The sequence below is a fragment of the Malus sylvestris genome, chromosome 5 (assembly GCF_916048215.2).
Source record: "Malus sylvestris chromosome 5, drMalSylv7.2, whole genome shotgun sequence".
NCBI classification, from domain to species: Eukaryota; Viridiplantae; Streptophyta; class Magnoliopsida; order Rosales; family Rosaceae; genus Malus; species Malus sylvestris.
The window spans coordinates 27,862,143-27,886,596 of record NC_062264.1 but is presented as its reverse complement, the minus strand read 5'-3'; the positions used below and the strand labels follow the sequence as shown (position 1 = coordinate 27,886,596).

Genomic DNA, 24,454 nt, shown 5'->3' with positions numbered 1-24,454 from the left:
ATCAATTTTACTTGAAGCTTACTTGTAGTTTCAGGCTTGGTCAAGCACGATACAAACCATGTAGTAGAAGTCCCCAAGTCGTCGAGCTAGGAGATCTGCCGAAAGAGGTGACAGACAAGGTAAGCAATCAGTCCCAGATCAGAAGTTTGATTTGAGTTTTGGCTGATTGTTCTCATTCTCCCTATCTTGCAGGCAACATGAAGGATAAAGAGAAGAAAAAGGAGAAAATATGATATGAGATACTTTTTCTTTTGAAGAAGTAACTTTCCACAGGCTTATTTTTGAATTGGGCTGAAGGGTTTTCTAGTTTCCTCTAGAGTATAAGGTCGACTCAAGAATTTGAGGGTCAAAACAAGTCAATCAAATCTAGAGTACGTTCGACCCTGATGATATGGGATACTTTTGTTGTTGACAAAATAGTGGATGTATCGGCACATGTTCTGTTACGCTTGTCTCTACATGCTTCATTGTATCCTTCTCACTTACCCTATTTGTTCCTCAGGCAGATGTGGTATCTTCTCTGGAAGCATAAGATGTTGAAGATGAGTACTCGAGAGCAATGCTAGGTAAGTAATCAGGCAAGGGGTTCCAGGCAGTTAATTCCTGACTAGAAGCTTAATTCCAAGTGCTGACTAATTGTTTTCTTTCTCCTTGTCTTGCAGGTAAAAACAAGGCCAAAGGAAAAAACAGGGGAAAAACATGATATGAGATACTCTTGCTTTTAACCCTGATGATATGAGATACTCTTGCTCTGGTGTGGCTTGTTTGCAGAGGTATTATCGGGGGAAAAAGAAGCTGAGTATTTCGAGAGTCTCTACTGAGAGTGCCCTCTCGGATCTGAAGAAAAGTTGAGCATTTTTTTTATTTGTAAGTCTACCTAGCTGTGAAGGATGAAGGTCGACATATAAAAAAATTGTCCCAAAAGCGAATGGTAACGCTGTTCCTTTACCCTTCTCGATCATAGCAATGAAGTGGGAGCTGTAAGATTCACGTGTTTTAACTTTGTCAGAGCACTTTGAAAAAGTGGTCTGTGGTATTTGAAAAACTGATGTTGCGTGTGAAGATTGCAGATAAGCCTTATCCAAGGAACTCTGGCTCTTAAAGTTCAGAGAGCGATGCCTCTTCGATTTTCGAACAAGTAATCCTGTCGGGGACTTAGCTCTCGAGATTTGGAGAACGGTGCCTCTTCAATTTTTTGAGAAAACAATCTTGTTAGGAGTCTGGCAAGCAATCCTATTGTGAGTTTGGCTCTTGAGAGTCGGATAGCGGTGCCTCTTCGATTTTTTAGAAAACAATCCTAGTAGGAGTTTGGCTCTCGAGATTCGGGGAGCGGTGTCTCTTCGATTTTTGAGCAAGTAATCCTGTTGGAAGTGTTTTCTCGATGTGAGTAAAGGTTGGGCATTTTTGTCAGTCTGCCTTGCCACAGGGCACCGAGGTTGACACACACATGGACTTTCCAGTTATCAAGCAGTGGTGCTGTTCCTTTACCCTTGTGGGTAATGGTAAGGTAGCTGGACCTTCAAAATTTATGTGTCTAAACTTTGTCAGAGATCTTTGGCAAAGTTATCTGTGATACCCGAGGAGCTGATGTTGCGTGTGGGATTGTCGACATATTTTACTCAGGAAAATCTGCTTCTCGAAATCCAGAGAGTGGTGCCTTTTCGATTTTTGAACCAACGACCTTGTTGCCCTTTCTTTTATAGGAGCACCAATTGTGTGCAAGAAGTACGTTCAGAGAGTTATTGCTTGCAGGAATTTTCCCCTTATTTTTGTACTTTAGAGATTTATTGTACCTTATTTCTCCTTCATCATTTCTGAGAATGTCTGGCCCATCCGACTGTCGTTGTGACTTGAACTTTGATGAAGAGGCAACTATGCCTTCTCAAGACAACATATGGTGCTCATCCTTCTTATCCCCTACTGGTCCTCTTATCGTTGGGGACTCTGTGACGAAGAATGATATGACCGCTGCGATGGTGGCCATGAACCTTCTTACTCCGAAAGATAACAAACTACTTTCCAAACAGTCTGATGAGTTGGCTGTTAAGGATTCTCTGGCTTTCAGTGTTCAGTATGCAGATTCTGTGTTTAATATGGTCCAACGCCTATTTGCTTGAACCCACCAAGTTGAATCATTGGCGGCTGAAGTGATAAGTTTTAAACAGGAGATCAGAGGGCTCAAGCATGAGAATAAACAGTTGCACAGGCTCGCACATGACTATGCTACAAACATGAACATGAAGCTCGACCAGTTGTAGGAATTTGATGGTCAGATTTTACTTGATCATCAGAGGTTTGTAGGTTTGTTCCAAAGGCATTTATTGCCTTCGTCTTCTGGGGCTGTACCGCGTAATGAAACTCCAAATGATCAACCTTTGGTGCCTCCTCCTTCTGGGGTTCTGCCTAGTACTGAGGCTCCAAATAATCACCTTCCGGTGCCTCCTCTTTCTGGGGCTTTGCAGACTGCTGAGACTTCTCATGAGCAACCTTTATGAAGGCTCCATCTTGTTTGTTTATTTTGATTCATATATATGTACATATTTGTAATTTAGCGGAGATATCAATAAATAAGCTTTACTTCATTTCAACGTGTTGTGTTAAATACACCAAGGCCTTCTTCACTAAGTTCTTTGAGTTTTTTCTTTTGTTGAAGCTTGTATGTTGAAGCTTTATGAGTGAAGCATATATGTTGAGGTAGTGCTCCCTTAATTTCCCGAGTGAGGAAAACTTCTCGGTTGGAGACTTGAAAAATCCAAGTCACTGAGTGGTCGTGAGACTTTCGAGTATCAAGGTGTAGTAGCATATGGTAAAAGTCCCCCAAGTCTCCGGTCAAGGAAGTTGACGAATAAGGCATTTATTTCCTAAGTGGTAACCCAAAACTCCTCATTCATATATATTTGTTATAAAAGTTGTTAGGCCCAAAGAAGAGGAGGCCTAGGGATTTTTTTTGATTTTTTTTTTTAATTTTCGAATTTTCGAATTTCCGAAAATATAGATATATATAATTTTTTTTTTTTAAGCTTTGTAGGTGAAGCTTTGGTGTTGAAGTTTTGTAGGTGAAACTTTGAGGTTGAAGCTTTGTTGGATACCATGAATTGATTTTGTTTTACACCATCTTGATCAAGATAGTGTGAAGCTTTTGTAGGTGAAGCTTTTGTGTTGAAGCTTTGTAGGTGAAGCTTTTGTAGGTAAAACTTTTGTGGGTGAAACTTTTATGGTGGGTGAAGCTTTTATGGGTGAAGTTTTTATAAGTGAAACTTTTTTGGTGGGTGAAGCTTTTGTAGGTGAAACTTTTGTGGTGGGTGAAGTTTTTGTTGGTGAAACTTTTATGGGTGAAGCTTTTGTAAGTGAAATTTTTGTGGTGAGTGAAACTTTTGTGAGTGAAGCTTTTGTAGGTGAAACTTTTGTGGTGAGTGAAACTTTTGTGGGTGAAGCTTTTGTTGGTGAAACTTTTCTGGGTGAAGCTTTTGTAGGTGAAGCTATTGTGGGTGAAGCTTTTCTGGGTGAAGGTTTTGTAGGTGAAACTATTGTGGGTGAAGCTTTTGTGGGTGAAGCTTTTGTGTTGAAGCTTTGTAGGTGAAGCTTTGGAGTTGAAGTTTTGTAGGTGAAACTTTGGAGTTGAAGCTTTGTAAGTGAAACATGTATGTTGAGGTAGTGCTCCCTTAATTTCCCAAGTGAGGAAAATTTCTCGGTTGAAGACTTGAAAAATCCAAGTTACTGAGTGGTCATGAGACTTTCGAGTATCAAGGTGCAGTAGCATATAGTATGAGTCCCCCAAGTCTCCGGTTGAGGGAGTTGACGAATAAGGCATTTCCTTTCTAAGTGGTAGCCCAAAACTCCTCATTTATATATATTTGTTATGAAAGTTGTTAGGCCCAAAGAAGAGACACCGTTCTCCGAATCTCGAGAGCTAGGTCCACGACAGGATTGTTTGTTCGAAAATCAAAGAGGCACCGCTCTCTGAACTTCGAGAGCCAGAATTCATTGGATAAAGCTTATCTGCAATCTTCTCACAGACGGCGCCAAATATTGATGCACAAAATTAGTGGGGACTTTGGTACAACAGAAGGTGTTAAGTTTGTGACCTTCGTTAAATTGCTCCGATCACTAATGTGGATAAGTATGTAAATGGATAGAGAAATGGAAGCAAACACAAGATGTACGTGGTTCACCCAGATTGGCTACGTCCATGGAATAGAGAAGTTCTCATTAATTGTGAAGGGTTTACACAAGTACATAGGTTCAAGCTCTCCTTTAGTGAGTACTAGTGAATTATTTAGTACAAATGACGTTAGAAAATATTGTGGGAGAATAATCTCCTTTTATAGAAGAGTTTCTAGCTTTGTTCTGACATTGACAAGTGTCGTGTTGTGATTAGCTTCTGATGTTGACACGTATCGCGCTATGATTAGCTTATGATGTCGACACGTCACTGTGATTGGCCTCTTGGTTGGAGGGAGACTCTTCTGGGACATTGACGGTATAACGTTGACCGGTACTCAGTAGTTTCGAGATTGATCAAGTATGATACAAACAATATTATTACTTTTGGGTCTGCAATGGCTAAATATTATTGTTTGCAAAGAAAAAATGGTAGGCAATTGTACCCAAACATAAATTGGCCACCATTTAAACTGGGAAGACAAAAAAAAAAGACTAGGAATAGCACCCAACTATCAAAACCACACTTTTCAGTTCAGCAAGCAAGTCCGCAGTGCCATAGTTGTTTCATGGATGAATCGTGAGGCAAGGGTCCAAGTATATTATCTCTGCATTCTCCGGGACACGCCAAAACGGGAGCACCTTTTTTACTAGTTCCGGAAAACCTTCGACAGTGGCAGCTGGCTCCACGGTCATCTGCTCGAGCACAGGTGAACTTGAAAGCAAAAATCTGATGAAATCTAGCTCAGCTCTAAAACCAGATACTTCTCCAAAAAACATATAGTACATAAATTAATTGTCCGCAATGGAATTCAAACAATGAGAAATATTTCTCCAAAAAAATATTAATAAATCATTATGATTAGAGAGCGGTATAGGTTAGAAGTTCCTTCCCTTCAACTCAAGGAAGAAATTGCAAAATTTTTGTGGTGAAGATTAAATTATACCTTCCAATGCCCAAGGGCTTTAACACCTAAGGGATCTCAAAAAGCTACGGATTATGGAGAGGAGGTTTGGCGTCAAAAAGCTCAAAAAAATGGAAGAGAAGTTATAAGACGTGGGTGGGGGACTACTGAGGGAGTTTTAATTTTTTTTTTTGCTTTTTGTTTAGTACATCGATGTTTTTAACCTTGGGGAAATTCGACTAAACCATGCAATGGACAACCTAATTTGATATTGAATCCACCATTACTCAGGGAGTTATATAATCATAAAACTCCAAAAGTGATAATTATCATCTTATTTTGTTAATTAAAATAGTTAGTTTTGATACTCAATTTACTAACGTGCCCTTAGCAATTATAATCCTATTTTTTCTGTCAGTTTTAGATTTTTGTTGGTTTGAAGGGCTTTTTAGTCCAATCTTCTTTGGTGAAGTTTCGAGACGTCAAAATATGTTTCTGGCTTTCTAATATTAGATATTAGAGATAAAAATAATAAAAAAACATGTGAACATTCTTGATCGGAATGTTTTAAAAAGGATGATGTATGTGCATTTCTACATAGGACAACGCAAGTTTAATCCATAAAAAATTGACTGAAAATCACTTCCTCCCGTTTGAATTTCAGTTTTCTGTTGGGTTTTATTCAAATGACCCATCCGCTACTCCCGGTAAAACGACGTGTCGTCTCGCTATAATATTCTGCTTTCCCTTTACACCAAAACACTCCCCTCGGATTAACTGAAACTCAGAAGAAAGTCAACAAAGCTTCGATGGCTGCAGCTTCGACTTTTCTCTCGCACCCGAAGCCCCACACAAACGACGCCGTCTCGTCTTTACGAAGTCACTTCAAGCCATCCAGCTTCGCCTCCCAGTCAACCTCCTTCGGCTCCTCCAAATTCGCATCCAAATCGCTCTCCTTGCGCACCGCCGCAACCCGATCCGGCCGACCCGAACCCGCCACCTTGTCCCATTCGGAATCCCGGTCTGATCAAACATTCGATGTTTTAGTAATCGGAGCTGGAATAATCGGGTTGACCATTGCCCGGCAGTTCCTAATCGGGTCGGACCTGTCGGTCGCCGTAATTGACAAGTCTGTCCCTTGCTCTGGCGCCACCGGTGCCGGTAATGTTAACTTTTTCCTTCTAACTGACTGTTTGGTAGGTCGGAAAATCAAATTAGATGCCTGAAAAATGTTGGGTCAAATTTAATCTGATGAAAATGTTGATCTTTTGTTTTAGGCCAAGGGTATATATGGATGGGACACAAAACTCCCGGCAGCGACCTTTGGGATTTGGGGCTCAGAAGCCAGAAGCTTTGGGAGGAATTGGCTGAGAGTTTGATTGAGCAAGGTTTGGACCCTCTGCAACTATTGGGTTGGAAGAAAACAGGTATTTTCTGCGTTTCGAAGGCTCGTTTGCTACTGCTTTTGTAGAAAACAGTTTTGTTCATAAGCGTTTTTAATAAAAATGATTTCGTTACAAACACTTCGAATTTTATATTAAAAATTCAAATGCTGCATGAAAAAACACTTGAAAGTGCTCCAAGTGGCAGGTGCTTATTTAGAAAGAGCTTCTGGCGTGACCTAGAAGCAATCTTTAAGTTTTTCTGCCAAATGCGGCTAGAAGAGATTTTGGTTGTCATAAAATGTTTTTTGAATTTCAAGTAGTCCCAAGTATGCTTTATTTATTCAAATTTTGACACGCTATGAACCTCATTTATCATTAACAGAAAAGATACTGACACATGTCACATTGTTTAGTAGCAAATTCAATGAATTAATATGGTGATTCTATTATTTTTTATCTTTTATTTTTTTTTGTATTTATTTTGAAGTGTTAGTCTGCTTTTATAGGAAGCTTGCTAGTTGGTAGAACTCCTGAGGACTTAGACGTGTTGAAAAGGAGGGTTAAGCAGGTATGTGAAGCCGGGTTAAGAGCGGAGTACTTGTCTTCCAGTGACTTGCATGTAAAGGAACCTGAACTCTTGGCTGATAAAGACACTGGAGCTGCCTTTCTACCTGATGATTGCCAGTTGGATGCACGCCGTGGTGTTGAATATCTTGAACAGGTTTTTCATTTATTCTGCCCTGAATTTTACTCATTTCTGGCACGTGAATGATATTGTGTATTCACATGTCGCATAGTGAACAAATTTAGTGATCCTCTTGTTATTGGTGTAATTAATGATCCGCCACTTACGCAGGGTAACAGGAATTATGCATCGAAGGGTAGATATGCTGAGTTTTATAATCATCCGGTGATTAGTTTATTAAGGTTTGCTGTCATGTTTTATTCGGTGCTCTGGAGATACACTGAGAAACCAACGGACAAGAATGGAGAATTTGGTTTTCAGTAGTTCAGTTACATTGTTAAGCTAATACTCATACATTTCTTATGTGCTCAGATCTGGTGGCAATGGGGATGTTGTGGCTATTAAGACTTCTAGGAATACATTGCACTGCAAGAAGGCTATCGTAGTCGCAGCTGGTTGTTGGAGTGGGTCTTTGATGCGTGACCTGCTGAAAGAATCAGAAATTGTGCTGGATGTCCCCGTGAAACCACGAAAGGTTTAAATTAGGATTTGAACAGACTTCTCTTGTGTATATTAAACCGACTTAGTTGGATTTCCAGATGCATAAATGTAATTTAATAATGTTAACTTATAACTGAAGTTTGTACGTGTTTTATGCCATTCAACCTTCTGAACGAGTTGCTCTAATTTCTCCAACTTTTATTTTAAGAATGACCTAAGATTTTTGTTCTGCATGACAGGGTCACCTTTTAGTGCTTGAGAATTTTAATTCCTTTCATCTCAATCATGGGCTGATGGAGGTGGGATACGTTGATCATCAAACTGCAAATCCGCTTCCAAGCATATCGACTTCTGAATTGCTTAATCAAGATGAACAATCCTTGTCTGTGTCAATGACAGCCACTATGGATACAATGGGGAACATTATTCTTGGTAAAATTTTACTTTGATTATTTGTTTCGTTTCTTGACAAGACATGGAATTTTGTAAAGAATAACTCAAGCTCATGTTTTACAAATCCAAGAGAGTCTTACCTCCAGTTATTATGACTTTCTAGGAAGCAGCCGCCAATTTGCTGGGTTCTGCACCGAGTTGGAAGAATCCATTATTAGCCGTATATGGGAGCGAGCTGGGGAGTTCTTTCCCAAATTAAAAGAAAAGCTCTTTTCAGATATCAGTAAGGGTAGAGAAGTGCGAGTAGGATTACGACCTTACAGTAAGTCCTGAAATCTTTTAGAACCTAATTAATGTGATCCTCTGGATCATTGGATTCTAAGATTTATGCTAGTACTAAAAACTTTTGTCATTTCCGGTGAATTGAAGAATGACATAACCTTGTATCTCAGTGCCAGATGGGAAGCCAGTGATTGGGCCTATGCCCGGTTTGGCAAACGTGTTCCTTGCAACTGGGCATGAAGGGGGAGGACTTTCCTTGGTAATTTTTTGTACTGATTATTTGTTAAAAGTTATGTCAAGTGAAGGAAGAATCATCCATCATTTCGTTCCAATTTCAGGCTCTAGGGACTGCCGAAATGCTCACGGATATGGTGCTAGGAAATTCTGAGAAGGTTAACTCTGCACCGTTCACTGTTCATGGTCGATGTTGATGATAAAACCACCAATGTATTCAACATTAAGACAGTGATTTTCATGATCATTTCATGAGCTATATGAATCATAAATTCATAACGTAGCTTGGGCACTCAGGATAGCCTAAGTTCTAAGGTCATGTCTGGGAGAACCTTTCTGCTCATCTTTATGTATTCCATATCTTATCTTTCATCTTCTATGATTGTTTTGTGCTATTTAGCCAGGTGTTCTATAGAGAAGTGTTGTGTACATATTTCCACGTTTTCATATAAATTAAAATACATTATGGTGCGGCTCCTGGGCTCGAAAAGTCGCATATCTTTCATACTGCCTAAAACATGTCAAATTGATATACTGTTTGGAATCCCCTTCCCCGTGATGCCCCCTCTGGATTCAACATTGGGTGTATCAGGGTACAGAAGCATGTAAGGAATCTTGGCATGCCCCCGTCTGTTGGTAAGCCTGGGATCGGTGTTCTTGCACTCAATTCTTTCCTCTAACCTTCGAAGTTTTCTTTTGAACTTTTCAAACTTATCGCTAACCTGTTCATTATGTATCCACATTGTTGATGGCCTCTGACCCAAGTACACTTCATCCGACGTGTGTTGTGAGAGCACCTCTGCAAGTGCTATACCCAAGATCATCTCACCCCTTTCAGGCATCATGTTAAGGTAGTATTTGTCTGGATCCGTCAAGAACTCTGCATATTCAAATGTTCCTTCCTCAGGAATGAACCTTCGGCACAGTGTGGGACGATTTAGAGGATAACCAGCATATGCATATTGCCCAAAGTTTACTGAAGCATGCAAGGCTGATGCAATCCATATAAGAGTTGTCAAAGCTTTGATGAGGTCCTCGCGTGATGCCATTTGGTACCACCATGTCTCGCTGCTCTTATCACCGTGACCAACGTTTCGGATTTCAGACCACCATGCTTGGATTTCTTCATCAGATCTTACAGAAACGTCGTCTGTGTAGAAGAGCATGCAAAAATCTGTTACCCAAGTCTGGATAGCAGTCCATATCTCAAGTCCATCTGCAGCATAGGGATAGTCCTGGAAAAGGAGCTGAACCCCGGAAGGGTTATTCGGATCTGGGTCTTCTATGGCCATACCTCTGAAAAGTGTTCACAAAGAAATCACGTCTTGGAAAGCATCTTCAGATAAACAATATTGCTCACTGAATGTCGAATTATGACCCAGGGTTATCATGGAATTATAAATACCTTTTAAGTAGATCAGCAGGAAGGGCTTGTTCATCAAATCGCCACTCTTTGTAGAGCTCAGCAGATAACTGCATCGAGAGTTCAGCAGAAAACAATGTCTTCTCAAGGATTCCACCAGAGTTAATGAGCATACTCCGAGCCAGAGCGTTTACGTGCATGGTGTCTTTGAAATGAGGATCTAGTAGCCAATGGACTGGGTGCATCACACTGAGCTGCCTTCTAGTAGCAATGATGAATGGCTCAACTACCGCATGTGTATGCAACCTAAAAAATTCATTGCACGGGCAAGCATTTTGGTTGTATGAAATGCAATGAACAATGATAAATGCAGTATTTAGGGTTCCAGTTCAACTCACCAATGGCTGACTAGTTGATGATAGACAGAGTCATTAACTGCAACATGGGCCTTAGCATACTGCCACAGTGCTGCAGCTTCGCCCTGACTTGCCGGTAGAACTACCCAATTGATCTCGTTGTTTACTTCTAAACCCGGCAAACTAAGTTCTATTGCTATTGGCTTTAGTGTGAAATCGCTCTTCAAGAATAGTAGTGTACGGGATGCGTAAGTACAAACATCCTTTGAGTTGATTTGGCTTAAGAAGGGCATGAGATAGTCATGGTGATCCAAGATGAACATTCTCCTTTTGTTCATTGCCTGTGAAGTTTATGGAAATTTATAAAAAGCAATTGCTATTAAAATGCATTCCTTCTGTGATACAACGTTGGGTTGAATTTACAACCGGTGTGAATTATATACTGATTTTTCAGTTTGGGAGGCAGGATGATCATACAGAATTACCTGAGGAAGAGTCATTCCTTCGAGGTTGTGCTCTATGTCTGATTGCTCTATTAAACTCACTTGTCCGTTTTTGCTTCGTGGTGGAAATACCTTCAATTTTCTCAAAAGAAAACCAATATATGAAGATAACTAGAATTGTTTTGTTGTTAATCTCGTAGAAACAGTACAGGTTGAGTAAGGGTAGGATGTACCTCCAAGGATCGTATTCGTGCTGGATTGATTCCTGCAAGCATTTGGCGGCCAAACTCCTCATCATGCTTCCATGCAAATTCGTTTTCTGGAAAGTGGAAAACAACAATCTAAAGAGTTATGAAGTGGCATCTACCATGCAAGCTGCAGTAGTGTAATAGTCAGCTCCGTCACCTGCTATGATTTGAGGAACTGGAAATTTCAAGGGGTTCTTGATTGCATGAGTAACTTCTTTGAAAAACTCTTTTGGTACTAAAGCTTTCAGTTTCTCTTTGAGAGCGCCCTCAACTACTTGACTTTTGTTGCGAGAAAACATGTCATGTATCTCATCAAATGACTCAAAATGATTGGAACCGGGCTGTATCACAGATTCTACCTTATGGGTCAGGAAATGCAGGACAGCCTGGATTGAGTTTGATGCGAACTCAGATTGTTTCTTGGGGCTAAACCTCTCATCCGGAGGAACGTATATGTCCAGGTTAATGGTACTTGGTCGGCTTTCAGTTAAAGGATCTACGATTTGTCATGTTAGCCATGGAAATACTATTTGCTCTGACAACAAAATTGAAATGAGAAGAAGTTGTATACCTGCCTTGCTAGGATGGCGGCCTGTTCTTCCTCTGCGCGGATATGGATGTAATTCCGATCCACCCAAGACAGGTCTATTGTGTTCTTCGCCTTTGTCAGGATCCCCGAGGTCATTGTAGTAATCATAATCGTAAATTCGTTCCCATTCTTTCCTCTCCCCAGTTCCATCTCCTCTCAAGCTATTAAGCTCTTCCTTCCTCAGTTCTATTAGAGCTTGGGGTGTTTGATGGGGAAGATATTTCTGTAACAACATGAGCAGCTGTGTTGCTTAATTGCATTTGCAAATACTTGTGTCAAATAAAACAGGCAAGTTAGTATTTGTGCAACTTACAGTATTTGCAAAGAAAATTCGATCTAAATTTTTGGTCGTTCGGAATGGATACACCCAGGAGTGGCAGTCGAAACGTATAATCTGATTGTTCTGGATTTGAAGAGATGCAGATTGGAGGAAAAACCTATTCTTGCCTCGGTTTCTTACAACCAAAGCTCCTGGATTTCCAAAGTTTGGTTCAACCTGGAACTTGACCCTATATGTTCTGGTTTTTTCGCCATCATCTGTTTTGGTGGTTCCACATTTGAGGTAAGCTTGGTTGCTCAACTTGCCTTTGCCAGTTTCTGTTGGATACAACATCAAAAAAGCGAAGATTTTCGGGTCAGAGAATTACACAAAGCTCATTAGTTCTTCAAAGTAATTGCTCCAGTTTGAACTTACTTGGATCAACTTCTGTCGAACTATATAATCGAAGAGAAGCTGATTTTCCCGAACCAGATTGTTTATGGCTCTGGACAACGACAACTTCTCCTTTGATAGTTGAGCGTCTGCTCCGCGGTCGGCTAGTAACTGGGTGGCGCTGGTGTTGCATATTTGCTGCCTCCTGTGCATGGAAAAGTGACTCGGCAAATCAACCATGGACAACTTTTTATGAGAAAATGAAGTTATTAACAATGTAGATGAATGTGAAAGGCAAGGACTTATGCTTTGCCTCTTATTCTTATCAAGGCATGTGATTCATTGCTTGACCAGAGGTTTTCTTCTTCTTTTGTGATATTTTAGTTCCATTCCAAGTACAAGTTTTGTGATTCTGTCCTTGATTCTTTTATCGATATCGCTAGTAGACTTGCGAAAATTGAGCAACAAATACGGCAGGTGGAAAACGAGAAGTGCCAAAGGGTGCCAATTGGGAACATCTGCCTGCTGTCGTATCCAATTGCATTCGCTTGTGCAACAAGTAACAACCACGGAACGGCATCTGCATTTTGGTGGAAAATCTTTCACTCTACTCTTCTTATGAACACCATACAATGTAACGTGAAGTGGCTATCTTATTGAGCACTTGTGGAATCAACAAGGAGACCAGGAAGTACAACAAGCATCTGCATCTGCGTCCAGCCTACATATTTTCCAGTTTCCCTGGAAAATTAAATAGAATGTATTTACTATTTAGCCGAAACCTGCATGCCCGCACGCTTAGGATCCATTAGCTAGGCTGGATGGGATTGAGCTCAGGGATAGGATTGGCATTGGATGGATTACATAACTCATCATATTTTCCTTTATTTTGGATTTGTAGCCAATCCAGTCTGTGATATAATTTTCTCACCAAACATTGGATGGGTTCCAAGTTCAATTTAATTGGAAATAACCTATTTCATCCTGTCCACCAAATGAATCCTTAGCGTTTCAACTTCCCAAGTACAATGCAATGTACTAGCAACTTTTCAGCTTTTTCCAGATCTACAGAAATAACATGCCATGGCCACAAGACTTCTATAAATCATTGTAATCGGAACTATTAATTCTTTTTTATCATCATTTAAAGATTATTTTTACAAAAATAAAAATAGTTTAGTCATTCATATGTATCAAACAAATGTTCATTTCATCATGAAGACACTACTTTATATCAAAATATTGGTTTAACATGCATGGATAACCAACAAAATCTCGAAATTGAATTATTTTTGCAAAGATGATTTTAGATGATAATGAAGAATTAATAGTTGCATTTAACATGTTTAAAAGATAAAAAATACGTTAATTTCAAGGAGGAAGAATTTGTTTTTTCTTCAGTGGTACATGCTATTTTTTTTTCCTCCTATATTTTTGGTGGAGTTCTATTTTCATTTTCTTTTTGCTTATACAATTTAGCATTTTTCTCCTACTAACAAAAATTAAAAAATTAAAAAAAAAGGTGTTGTAAAGGTGACTGGATGATTGGCCACTAATCCACTTTAATCTGTCTTTATTGGATGAAATGTTAGGTGACTCCACTAATATGTCTTTCACTATGTTGCTCGTGATTTGCTTCTATAACAGCAAGTCTTATGGAACACAACACACCTAAGGATGAAAGTAAGAAGTTCACGGAAGAGGAAGAGAGAAAAGAGAGGAAGAGGAGAGGAGATAATAGACAGAGTTATTTTTGTACTCCTATTATTCTAAATTATAATGGAAAACACCACTGCTGCCTCCGATGACTTACTCCAGTCACACTGACTGTAGAGGAACCTCGTAAATTTTGTGTCTTGTTTCATTTATTTCACTGCACACACCGTCGATTTTACAACACGTTATCAATACGAGAAGCTCTCATGTCAGTGGAAAGCACAACATCATAAATCCGATGAAGCATTACCTACCTCTCACCTCTGCTAGCCAAAATCTCACAAAATAAAAGGTATGTCCATTTTCTGTCTCTCCCACCGTGCCTGAAGCGCCCCACTGAATTCCGATGAGAATTGAAATTTACAACGACCTGAAATTGTCACGAGATGAGAAAACTCGTACTTGACAACTGATTTCCAAAGATCCAGAAGAATCTCATCATACTTGGAAACCCAGATTGCGTCGTTTTCGACGGATCTCGAGAACTCCCATGAATACTCGGTTGTCTGAGATGGTGATGGCAAGAATGAATCCACACAGGCCTCCCTCTCTTGTGCCTTCGTCAACCCCATTGTTATCTATGTTTTTATAGGGAGGTTCTTGCTTTTGCGATGCCATGTTCTCTGGGTCATGCAAGAACAACGCCAGTCTCTGGTAGCCTTTTTATATTGAGTTGGTTTTGTGTGACCTCCATAACAACCCAGCTGGTCCTAGGTTTCGAGACTGGGAGAGACAGACAAAGAAAGAAAAAAAAGGGAAGTTTATGAAATATGTATGGCACAATCTGAAAAAGGCAATGATGCACGACACCATTTGAATGAAAAATAATAATTGTCTCGAACTGTAGATCAAACAATATGCCAACGCGAATCTTATCCATGATGTTTATGATATTAAAGAATCATATAGATTGAAGATTATGAGTTGAATACTTAAATGATGTCGACACTAAGAATGATCATTTATCTTCATGAGGGAAAAAATAAATTGATATTTGGTGCAGAAGTACCACATCTTAGTGAAGTAAATGCTTTATTGTATTTGGCACAATACATTGAATGAAATAAAGCTTATCTATTAATATCTCCGAGAAATTACAGATATATGCATACACATGAGTTAAAATAAACAAACAGGATAAAGTCTTCACAAATGTTTCTCTTGTGAAGCCTCAGTGTTCGGCAGTACCCCAGAAGGATGATGCATTGGAGATTGATCATGTGGCACCCCAGTACTTGACAAAACACCAGAAGGGGAAGGCAGCAGTTGCTTTCAAAATCTAGCAACAAATCTCTGGTGATCACTTTGAATCCGACTTTCGGATTCCTGCAGCTGGTCGCGCTTTCTTTTCATGCTCATTGAGTAATTATTTACAAGCACGTGTAACACTCTATTCTCGTGCTTAAGCCCTTCTGATCTCTTGTTTAAGACTTGTCACCTCATGTATCAATGATTCAACTTGGCGAGTTTGAGCAAGCAAGCATTGCCCCATATTGGATACATAGTCCGCACATTGAACACTGAGAGCCAAATAGTCTTGAACGGCAGACTCATCAGACCATTTTGAAAGGATTCTGTTATCCTTTGGAGTGAGAAGATTCATAGTTACCACAGTAGCGGTTATGTTATTCTTCATCACAGAATCCCCAACTGTAAGAGGACCATTAGAAGATAAGAAGGACGGGCGCCATATATTATCCTGACGATGCTTGTCTGTATCACTCCTAAGACTCAAATATAAGAAAATGTTAGATGGGCAAGCCATTTTCAGAAATGATGAAGGAAAAATGAGGTCAAAATCTCAAAAGTGCAAGAAGGGGAAAATTTCTACAGGTAGTCACTTTTTTAGCATACTTTTGAACACAATTGATGTCTCTATAAAAGAAGATGCAACAAAGCCACTTGTTCATAGATCGAAGAGGCACCGCTTTCCGAATTTCAAAAGCCAGATTTTCCTGAATAAAGTTCGTTGGCATTTTTCAGACGCAATCTCAGCTTTTTCGGATATCGCGTGCAACTTTGTCAATGATCTCTGACAAAGTTAAAATGCGTAAATCTTACTGTTCTAATTACATCACAGTTGCTAACAAGAGTAAAGGCACAACACCACTTCTTGCTATTGGGAAATCTCTATATATGTCGACATTCATTCTCTATAACAAGGCAGACCTGCAAAAATACCTAACTCTTCCTCATCTCCGAGAATGCATCTTCAACAAAAGCATCTCGAAATACTCATGTCTTCCTTTCCGAGAATACCTCTTTAAAACAAGTCACACCAGAGTAAGAGTATTTTATATCATCAGGGTCGAAAGCAAGAGTATCTCTTATCATGTTTTCTCCCTGTTCTTCCCTTTGTCCTTGTTTTTACCTGCAAAGACAAGGATAAAGAAAGCAATATGTCAGAACCTCTAATCAAACTTTCGGTAAAGAACCGATTGCCTAGAACCTTTCCTGATTGCTTACCTAGCATTGCTCTCGAGTAGCCATCTCCAACTGTTGTTGGAGCTGGGTCTCCAGTCACCAAGAAGTGATGAACCATCCAAATGCAAGGGTTGCATTCCACTCTTGCATCAGGGGACAAATACTACAAGAGAAGATGCCACACATGCATGGGGGAAAACCAGGAAAAATACCACTTATGCAAGGGGAACAGATAAGGCAAATGAAAATAATACATTGAAGCATGTGGAGACAAGCACAATAAACACGTGTTGATTCATCTCTGACAAAGCCAATGATCACTTGCCACGTGAAGCTCCTCATAGTCCAATTTCATTCAAAATCAAGCCTCGATAGTCCTTGAAGAAATCACAAGTCTGATTCAAGATCAAGTGTCCACCACCTTTGAATCAAATTCAGCTCCAAATAAAATGAGTAAATTCAGACATTTGGAGGAAGTCTAGCAGAAGGCCCTCTAGCCCAGTTCAAGAACAAGTATGTGGAAAGTCAACAAGCACAACATATATGATACTACTCATCAGGGGGAGCATCCAAAAACAGATCAAGATTTTAAGGAGTTAATCGAAGACTTGTGACCATCCAAGAGGGAGTGTTGTAAAGGTGACTGGATGACTAGTCACTAATCCACTTCAATCTGTCTTTATTAGATGGAATGTTAGGTGACTCCACTAATATGCCTTTCACTATGTTGGTCGTAATTTGCTTCTATAAAAGCAAGCCTTATGGAACACATCACACCTAAGGATGAAAGTAAGAAGTTCACGGAAGAGGAAAAGAGAAAAGAGAGGAAGGGGAGATGAGATACGAGAAAGAGTTATTTTTGTACCCCTATTATTCTAAATTATAATAGAAAGCACCACTGTTGCCCTGAGATGTACTCCAGTCATACTAACTGTAAAGAAACCTCATAAACTTTGTGTCTTATTTCATTTATTCTATTGCACACGCCATGGATTTTACAAAAAAGAGTTTTTTTTTTTCTCCCAAACATACAGGTCATCGCAGTCACACAGTCAAATCGTTGCCCAAACCTGAAACAAAAGATGGCGATGGCGAGCCTTCAGAGACTCCGTCACTCTCAAATCCTCCACCGCCTCCCTTCCCTCTCCTTAATCTCCAGATCCTCCGCCTCCTCCGCCTCCACATCCTCCCCCACTTACTCCGCCAAAGTCTCCGACCGAATCGTCAAGCTCTTCGCGATCGACGTCGACGGCCGCAAGCGCGAGGTGGTGGGCCTATCCGGCCACACTCTCCTCAAGGCCCTGGCCCAGAGGGGCCTGATCGACCCGGCATCCCACCGGCTCGAGGATATCGACGCCTGCTCCGCCGAGTGCGAAGTCAACATTGCTCAGGAATGGTTCGACAAGCTCCCGCCGCGGTCCTACGACGAGGAGTACGTGCTGAAGAGGAACTCTAGGGCTAGGGTTCTCAACAAGCATTCCAGGCTGGGATGCCAGGTCGTCCTCACTCCAGAGCTTCAAGGTATGGTGGTTGCTGTCCCTGAGGCCAAACCCTGGGACATTCCATAAGCTTAGGGTAGTGAAATTCTTGGGATTTTACTCTGTTTTTGGATACAATAATGCGATTTTCTGGCTCTGAGGGAATTATGTGGAGCCAGTTTTTAATGTTGTGGGTCTAATGCTTTGGATTTCTGTGTATGAACTGAGAAAATTGTTGTTCAATTTCATGATTTGAATATTTTGAAATGTTGAATTGTTTGTTTTGGCTTCCGTATTAATCTTTGTGCTTTTTTGTTGATTTAGTTGGTGAAAATCGATGAAATGTAGGAGAAATGTTGAAAAAGTGTTGAGCCATAGATTTCGGGTTTTCTAGAATGGGGTCAGAAATCCTTGTTCGTTGTTCCATTTAGTAATATAAGGGTGGTGTTTCGGAAGTAGGAGGCTAGGAGCAGATTGAGTAAATGACGGACATATTTTTGACCTGGATGGAGTTGAATGTGGATTTCAGTTTGTAGGCTTAGGTCCAGGAAGTAAATGTAGAGTTCGACTTGAATGGAGGTTGAATGTGAATCTTTAGTTTGTAGTAGTCATTTCGTTGTAGTTTACATGAGCGAAGAGTGGTAGCTGTTTGGTTTATATTAATTGATTGCTGCATAACAACCTGCAAATTGTGGAATTCTATGGAATGTTGCGTAAAGGTAATATAATGCAAGAACTGGATGAAGGAGGTAGGGAGTTTAGATTTTCACGTGATAATAGTTTCAGTAACAATGATGAAGAACTTGAAACGCTTGATGATAGGCGAGTGTTAATGTTCATGGATGGGTTTGTTTTGCGATTGGCTATAGTTGCTTGAGCTGGCGATAGTACTGAATCACAATCGCTTATGTGAAGTTTAGATTAGTGTAGCTGTGCAAGAAACTAAGCAACAGATTGGTTTATGTTTAAAACGTGCTTTTATGAACTTTTCTGTTCTGCACACTGCTCGGTGCAGTTTTATTCCATTACATGGGTTTGGTTTGGTGACTTTGGTCACCCGTAGTTTTGCACTTGAGATGTTTTGGAGATGTTTTGTTCTTTTTTTCTTATTTTCTAGCACCTTAGTGGAGCTTACTTGAGATATTATATGAGCATTATTCTTTGGGTACTGGGTAGTGGAGATTTGGAAACATCTTTCCAAACTCTTTTCTTTCCAGCATGCTGGAATAATAAGGGATAGGTATCGTGCGGGATAGGGAACCATGAGAAGATCATGATAGGTGTTAAGTGGCTAGAGCCCTTCAGGAAGCACATATATCTTTATTTGGGAATCTGTTTGAAGATGAACATAGTTTTACATGCAAAAAAGGAAAATGAAATAGCTAATGGGGTCTAAGGATGAATTGTTCTGTCTATGACCCTCCCGATGGACGTACAATTTTCTTTGGATTACCCGGGATGCTTTTCTCAGGAAATCCTTTTTTGATGGCTACAATGTGGTTTAGAATTGCCGAATTATTTTCTCTTCTGATATCCACATTGTTGGATGGCTGTTTGTCGTTGCTTCTAGAAGAGAATTTATCCAGATCATGAGAAGTGTCATTGTCTCTCAGACTCTCAGTCTCTTCCTCTTATTTTCGTATAATTGAATGGTGAAATTATAGTGGTTGGAGAATGTGCATGTGGTCCAATATCCTAGTGAATAGGGTGTTAAGTTTCTATTTATGCGTCTCGTATTAGTGGTTGGAGGATGTGATTGTGCAGTGCTCTCACATCATCTCTAGAATCCTAGAACCTAACAGAAGAGGGGCAGAAGATGTATAGTTGTAGTAGTGACTACTGAAGCTCCCGTTTTGCCTTGTGTATTGTTTTGCTTCCTGGTTTGCATGATCTAGCAGCGCCTTCTAAATTAGGCTTTTAACCCGAAGTGAGGGGGAGAAATAGACATAACTAAATCACCATATTACTTCAAAAAATGGCTCACGGGCTTTGCATGTCCCTATTTACCAAAACATTGAACTAAACTACTAATTGACGTGATATTGTCTCGTTTTTATTGCCACATTGATTTTTGAAACTATAAGGAGGCTCAAACTAAAATTGAAAATCAATGTGGCAATTTGGTGGACCACAAACGATAGTTCAAAGGGGTAACTAAATTTTTCCCTCAATAACCTATTTGTTTCAAATCGTTATCATGTGTCGTGTTGTACTGAGAAGTACTTTCATTCCGCTCATGTCGCTGCTTCTCAAGTTAATCAGTTATGTTTAAAAGTTATAACGCCTTAGAAGAGCATCTGTAAAAAAGATGTCAAATTCTAACTTAAAATTTAAATTTGACAACCTATGTGGTATTTTGACATGTTTTAAAGTTTTGCTCTTCACTTGATATGTCAAATGCAAATATTATTATAAATTTTAATAAAATAAATAAAATGCATTTAATAATTAATTAAAAAGAGTTTTGAAGCTGCTGTCAATTTTGTCAATAATGGTGAGGGCTACAAATCCATGTCATGCCACATTATATTTTGTTTTTCAGTTGAAAAATATTGTCGTTGCCATTTATTAATGTTAGTACTAATTTGAATATTTTGATTTTTTTTTTTTTTTTTTTTGGAGACTCCCTAATAAGTGATTAATTTGTGATACAATGCCCAAACTCTAGCCAATGGGCCGAACAATCATTAGTCTGAAGTCTATAGGGCTGAGCCCACTCGAGCAAAAGAAAACCCTAGTTCCTGCTAATTTTCTATATAAATACTACGATATCAGAGAGATTAGCAAGTATCGTCCTGTGCAGGGTTCCTCTTCTTCTTCTCTGCCGCGGCAGCTCTCGTCCGATTCTAATTCCTTTTCTTTCCTCCATAAATCCCCGCCGTCGCTTCTTCGATTGTTTTGATTCGATTTAATCTCCCTATTTATTTTATCAAATTTTGCTTTGAATTTTTTGAAAGGGTAAGCAAGTTCAGCTTCTTGACTGGGTGTCGAATCAACGATCCAGCCAAATGAATTACAAACCTTGCGAAATCCAAATCGGCAGTAGCACTCGCCTGAATCTGACTTTCTCCTGATTCTTCAGGCCCTTTTACTACTGTCACATCTTCTTCTTTTCCATTTTCCCCCAATTTAATTTATAAAGTTTGATAAATAATTAATAATAATATTAAGCAAACGCACTCTGTCCCTAAACAGTCGATGTTTTGAGGCAATTTCTTCGTTTGCAATATTAATCCAGTTCTAGTTTTTCTAGATTATCCAACTACTCGCCCATTATCCCTATTACTTTGGTTGGTTTTGTGGGCACATGGTTGGATTACACTTGTTTTTATTTTCTTAAATTTAATTTGATATTTTCTGTAAATTGCATTTGATTGACGAAGAAAATGATGAAAGAGATGTGAAAGGGTGATGATCTTTCGATTTAAAATGATCAGAATAATATCTCTTCGCTACGTTCTTTCTGATTCTAAAACAAATAAATAAGGGCTACTATTTGGAATTAAAACAAACAAATTCTAACACATTCTTTGCACGCTAAAAATGGTGGGACTAAAAAGATCTTAGACTTTGGAGATTGGACTGAAAATAAAGTCTTACTAGAAGTTTCTCATTAAGGCTAAAAAAAAATAAAGGAAATCTTAATATGATCAGAATAAAACGGAGTTGAACATAATTAGACTCTTAACCGTAGGTTTTATGTTATATAAACAATAGCTAATTGGGGATGGAAGATTTGAATGAGAAATAATCTTTAGACACCCTCCCCTCGGTTGTGTTGTTTACTTTTTATTTTCAATTCAGATGAAGTAACCTTCTATTTAATTAATTCAAATGAAATAAACATGACCGTTCTTTGGAGAATTAACCTTTTACTACCGTGGTGGAAATGTGTTGTGCCCTTGCATGACGACGTGGGTTCAAATCTCGTCAGTAGTTAATCTAATATTTAACTTACTAACGCTATTGTTTCACTCAAAATAATAATAATAATAATTCAAATGAATTAAATTTGCCCGTTCTTTGCAGAAAAAGGGTGTTTATAAATCACTTTATATTTCAATTTGGATGCATCCGGACAACTACCGGGTTCATTTGAAATTACTTTTAAAATTGTTGAAAACGAAAATATATGTAACAAATTTTTAGTAAAAATAAAAGTGAATTTTGAAAAGATGCTCTCTACCGAAATCACATAACTGGTACTAGTGCTTCTTGCACAAATATCTTTAAGAGGTCTACTCAATTGGGAATTTGAGAGATTTTAATTGATTTATAAATCCATGAATTTTTATGGAGTTTAACTGATTTGTAGAGATTCCATGTAAAATTTTGATTCAATTCCCTGGAAATCTCATGGGAAGAGATGAGATTTGTGAATGATTAAAATATAGTACAAAATCTCTTCAATTCCCCTTTAATTCCACAACTTTTCTAAATTTTTTAAATTCTAATTCTAATTTAATACACCTGAAATGTTACAAACTTTTTTAAAATTCTAATTGAATACATTCAGATTTCTAAGGATTTTAATAAACTATCTTAAAATTCTGATTAAATACACATTAAATTTCAAAGAATCACTTAAAATCCTGATTGAATACTGCTGGATTCATTAAAATAATTAAAATCCCTCAAAATCCCAATTGAATACACCCCCTAAGTGTTTTTGGAACCCTATAAATATTTTTTTTTAAAAATAATTTTGGTTATTTTAAAAGCACTTCCAAACGAATTCAAACCTCATTTTTTTTTTTATCATTGCAAACTAGCTTAACTCACGTCCTTGTTACTGAGTATGATAGTTCAATTTCACCATAAAAAACCAAGCTAGCTTTGATAATTACCCAAAACTCCATTCTATATTTTGGGCATGCGCAAACTTACGATCTGCACAAAACTTGTGTTCAAACAAAAATGCAACCTTTGAAATTGAATCACCAAAAAAATAAAAAAATAAAAAAAATAATGAAAAGGGTTTATAAATTTTAAGTTTTAATGAAAATGACAAAAATGTGTTGTAAATGAATAATATAATGATTGATTTTTTAAAGTAAAAATGTGATTTTTTTTATTAAAATGAACAATACCGGAATATTTTCGTTAAAATCTAAAAAAAAAAAACCCTAAAATCAAGTCTAAATTCGAGAAAATACGGCGCCACAATTATAAACGCAGCGCCGCAAAAACGGCGGGTTTCATTCCAAACGACCTCAAACCAATACCCGCGTTTTTCAACGGACAACGTTAAAAACCAAAATTTTAATCCAATCAATCATCAACGTACAAACGTTTGACCCTAATCGATTTTTCACCTCCTTTTTCCTTGTAACAACTCCGTACAACTCCCACCACAAATTCTCAGTTCGGTACTAACCAAGTTTCCCAACCATTTTTTTCCTCAGGGTTTTTTCCCATATTTTCTACCCTCCATTCCTCACTTCTTCCAAAAATTGAAATCTTTCTTACCATTTGGGTTTTTTTTTTGCTGGTTCCTCAATATCCCGATCGAATTTTGAATCGTACTATTTGGTGGTGATTCATTATTTTTTTTAGCAATTTTAATGGACAGGGCGGAGGTACGGCGGGTTTTCCAGATGTTTGATCAGAACGGGGACGGGCGGATCACGAAGAAGGAGCTGAGGGACTCGTTGGAGAAGCTGGGGATTTACATTCCGGACAAAGACTTGATCCAGATGATTGAAAAAATCGATGTCAATGGAGATGGGTTCGTGGACATTGATGAATTCGGGGCGTTGTACCAGACGATCATAGGCGAGAGGGACGAGGAGGAGGACATGAGGGAGGCGTTCAATGTGTTTGATCGGAACGGAGACGGATTCATCACGGTGGACGAGCTGCAGTCGGTTTTATCTTCCTTGGGGCTGAAGCAAGGAAGGACATTGGAGGATTGCAAGATCATGATAAAGAAGGTTGATGGTGATGGTGATGGGAGGGTGAATTTCAAGGAGTTTAAGCAGATGATGAAAGGTGGTGGGTTTGCTGCTTTAAGCTCAAATTAGCTAGCAGAAGCATTATTTTTCATGGTAGTGATTTTCGATTTTCCATTCTCTCCTTCTACACTCCTCCCATTATTCGCCTTCGAGTTTATTCGATCTAAGGGATACAAGGGGTGCAGGAGGGGAATGCATGGGGAGTACGAAAAGCATCACGTTGTTGTTGTTTTTTTTTTTTTTTTTTTTCAATAGAGAAGGAGATACAAAAGAAGAGCAGCCTTGTTGTTTAGAGGTTTAGAGGACTCTCTCTCTTGTATAATTTCATTTTTATTTCAAAAGAATGCAAACTCTTTCATTTCTTTGATCGGTATCTTTTCGATATCTTTGAAATCTTTGAACATTGATCGTAGTAACTTTTTACTTCCTGCGATCCAACGAATTGAGCCAAAGTATGAGAGCGATCTAAGGTGGACATCTCCTTCATCTTTTGATGGAACCAATTTTTCAACCTTCTCGTCCAAGAATATAGCAACTCCTTGAACTTTACCAATTACCTTGTTTCTAGCCATAAAATTGGCGATTTGGAGGAAATGCTCCTCTTCTGCCTTCAACAAGCACATGTGTCGCATAAGATCATGGATACGGCAGGTTTTTATCTTCCTAACCGAACCTCGTTCCCCAC

The 24,454-nt window shown here is 38.9% G+C and overlaps 4 protein-coding genes and 1 non-coding gene across 6 annotated transcripts; 4 read left to right on the top strand and 1 right to left on the bottom strand.

Annotated features, from left to right (window-relative positions):
* Positions 1–5,832: 5,832 nt before the first annotated feature.
* On the top strand, positions 5,833–8,941 carry LOC126623071 (uncharacterized). 2 transcript variants are annotated; one of them, XM_050291860.1, is made up of 9 exons: positions 5,834–6,227; positions 6,344–6,493; positions 6,958–7,172; positions 7,308–7,378; positions 7,509–7,671; positions 7,877–8,069; positions 8,194–8,352; positions 8,483–8,571; positions 8,651–8,941. In XM_050291860.1, the coding sequence occupies exons 1-9, from the start codon at positions 5,876–5,878 to the stop codon at positions 8,741–8,743; spliced, it is 1,485 nt and encodes a 494-aa protein (XP_050147817.1). In that variant the 5' UTR covers positions 5,834–5,875; the 3' UTR covers positions 8,744–8,941. The 2 variants fall into 2 exon arrangements, with proteins under 2 accessions (XP_050147818.1, XP_050147817.1); XM_050291861.1 differs by lacking the exon at positions 8,651–8,941 and having other exon boundaries at positions 5,833–6,227; positions 8,460–8,571.
* A 12-nt stretch (positions 8,942–8,953) lies between these two features.
* Positions 8,954–12,464, bottom strand: LOC126623067 (linoleate 9S-lipoxygenase 6-like). Its single transcript, XM_050291852.1, has 9 exons — positions 12,240–12,464; positions 11,859–12,142; positions 11,528–11,768; positions 11,114–11,452; positions 10,942–11,027; positions 10,751–10,840; positions 10,308–10,606; positions 9,952–10,215; positions 8,954–9,842 (listed from the first exon to the last, which is right to left on the bottom strand). The coding sequence occupies exons 1-9, from the start codon at positions 12,388–12,390 to the stop codon at positions 9,068–9,070; spliced, it is 2,529 nt and encodes an 842-aa protein (XP_050147809.1). The 5' UTR covers positions 12,391–12,464; the 3' UTR covers positions 8,954–9,067.
* A 4,879-nt stretch (positions 12,465–17,343) lies between these two features.
* LOC126623083 (uncharacterized) lies at positions 17,344–18,082 on the top strand. The gene has a single exon (XM_050291881.1). The coding sequence runs from the start codon at positions 17,420–17,422 to the stop codon at positions 17,903–17,905; it is 486 nt and encodes a 161-aa protein (XP_050147838.1). The 5' UTR covers positions 17,344–17,419; the 3' UTR covers positions 17,906–18,082.
* Positions 18,083–21,193: 3,111 nt separating this feature from the next.
* Positions 21,194–21,289, top strand: LOC126624883 (small nucleolar RNA R32/R81/Z41). Its single transcript, XR_007624257.1, has one exon. It is a non-coding gene; the product is annotated as a small nucleolar RNA R32/R81/Z41 (small nucleolar RNA).
* A 1,677-nt stretch (positions 21,290–22,966) lies between these two features.
* Positions 22,967–24,134, top strand: LOC126623084 (calmodulin-like protein 3). The gene has a single exon (XM_050291882.1). It carries the CDS (start codon positions 23,380–23,382, stop codon positions 23,836–23,838), a length of 459 nt encoding a protein of 152 aa, XP_050147839.1. The 5' UTR covers positions 22,967–23,379; the 3' UTR covers positions 23,839–24,134.
* The last annotated feature ends 320 nt before the right edge of the window (positions 24,135–24,454 follow it).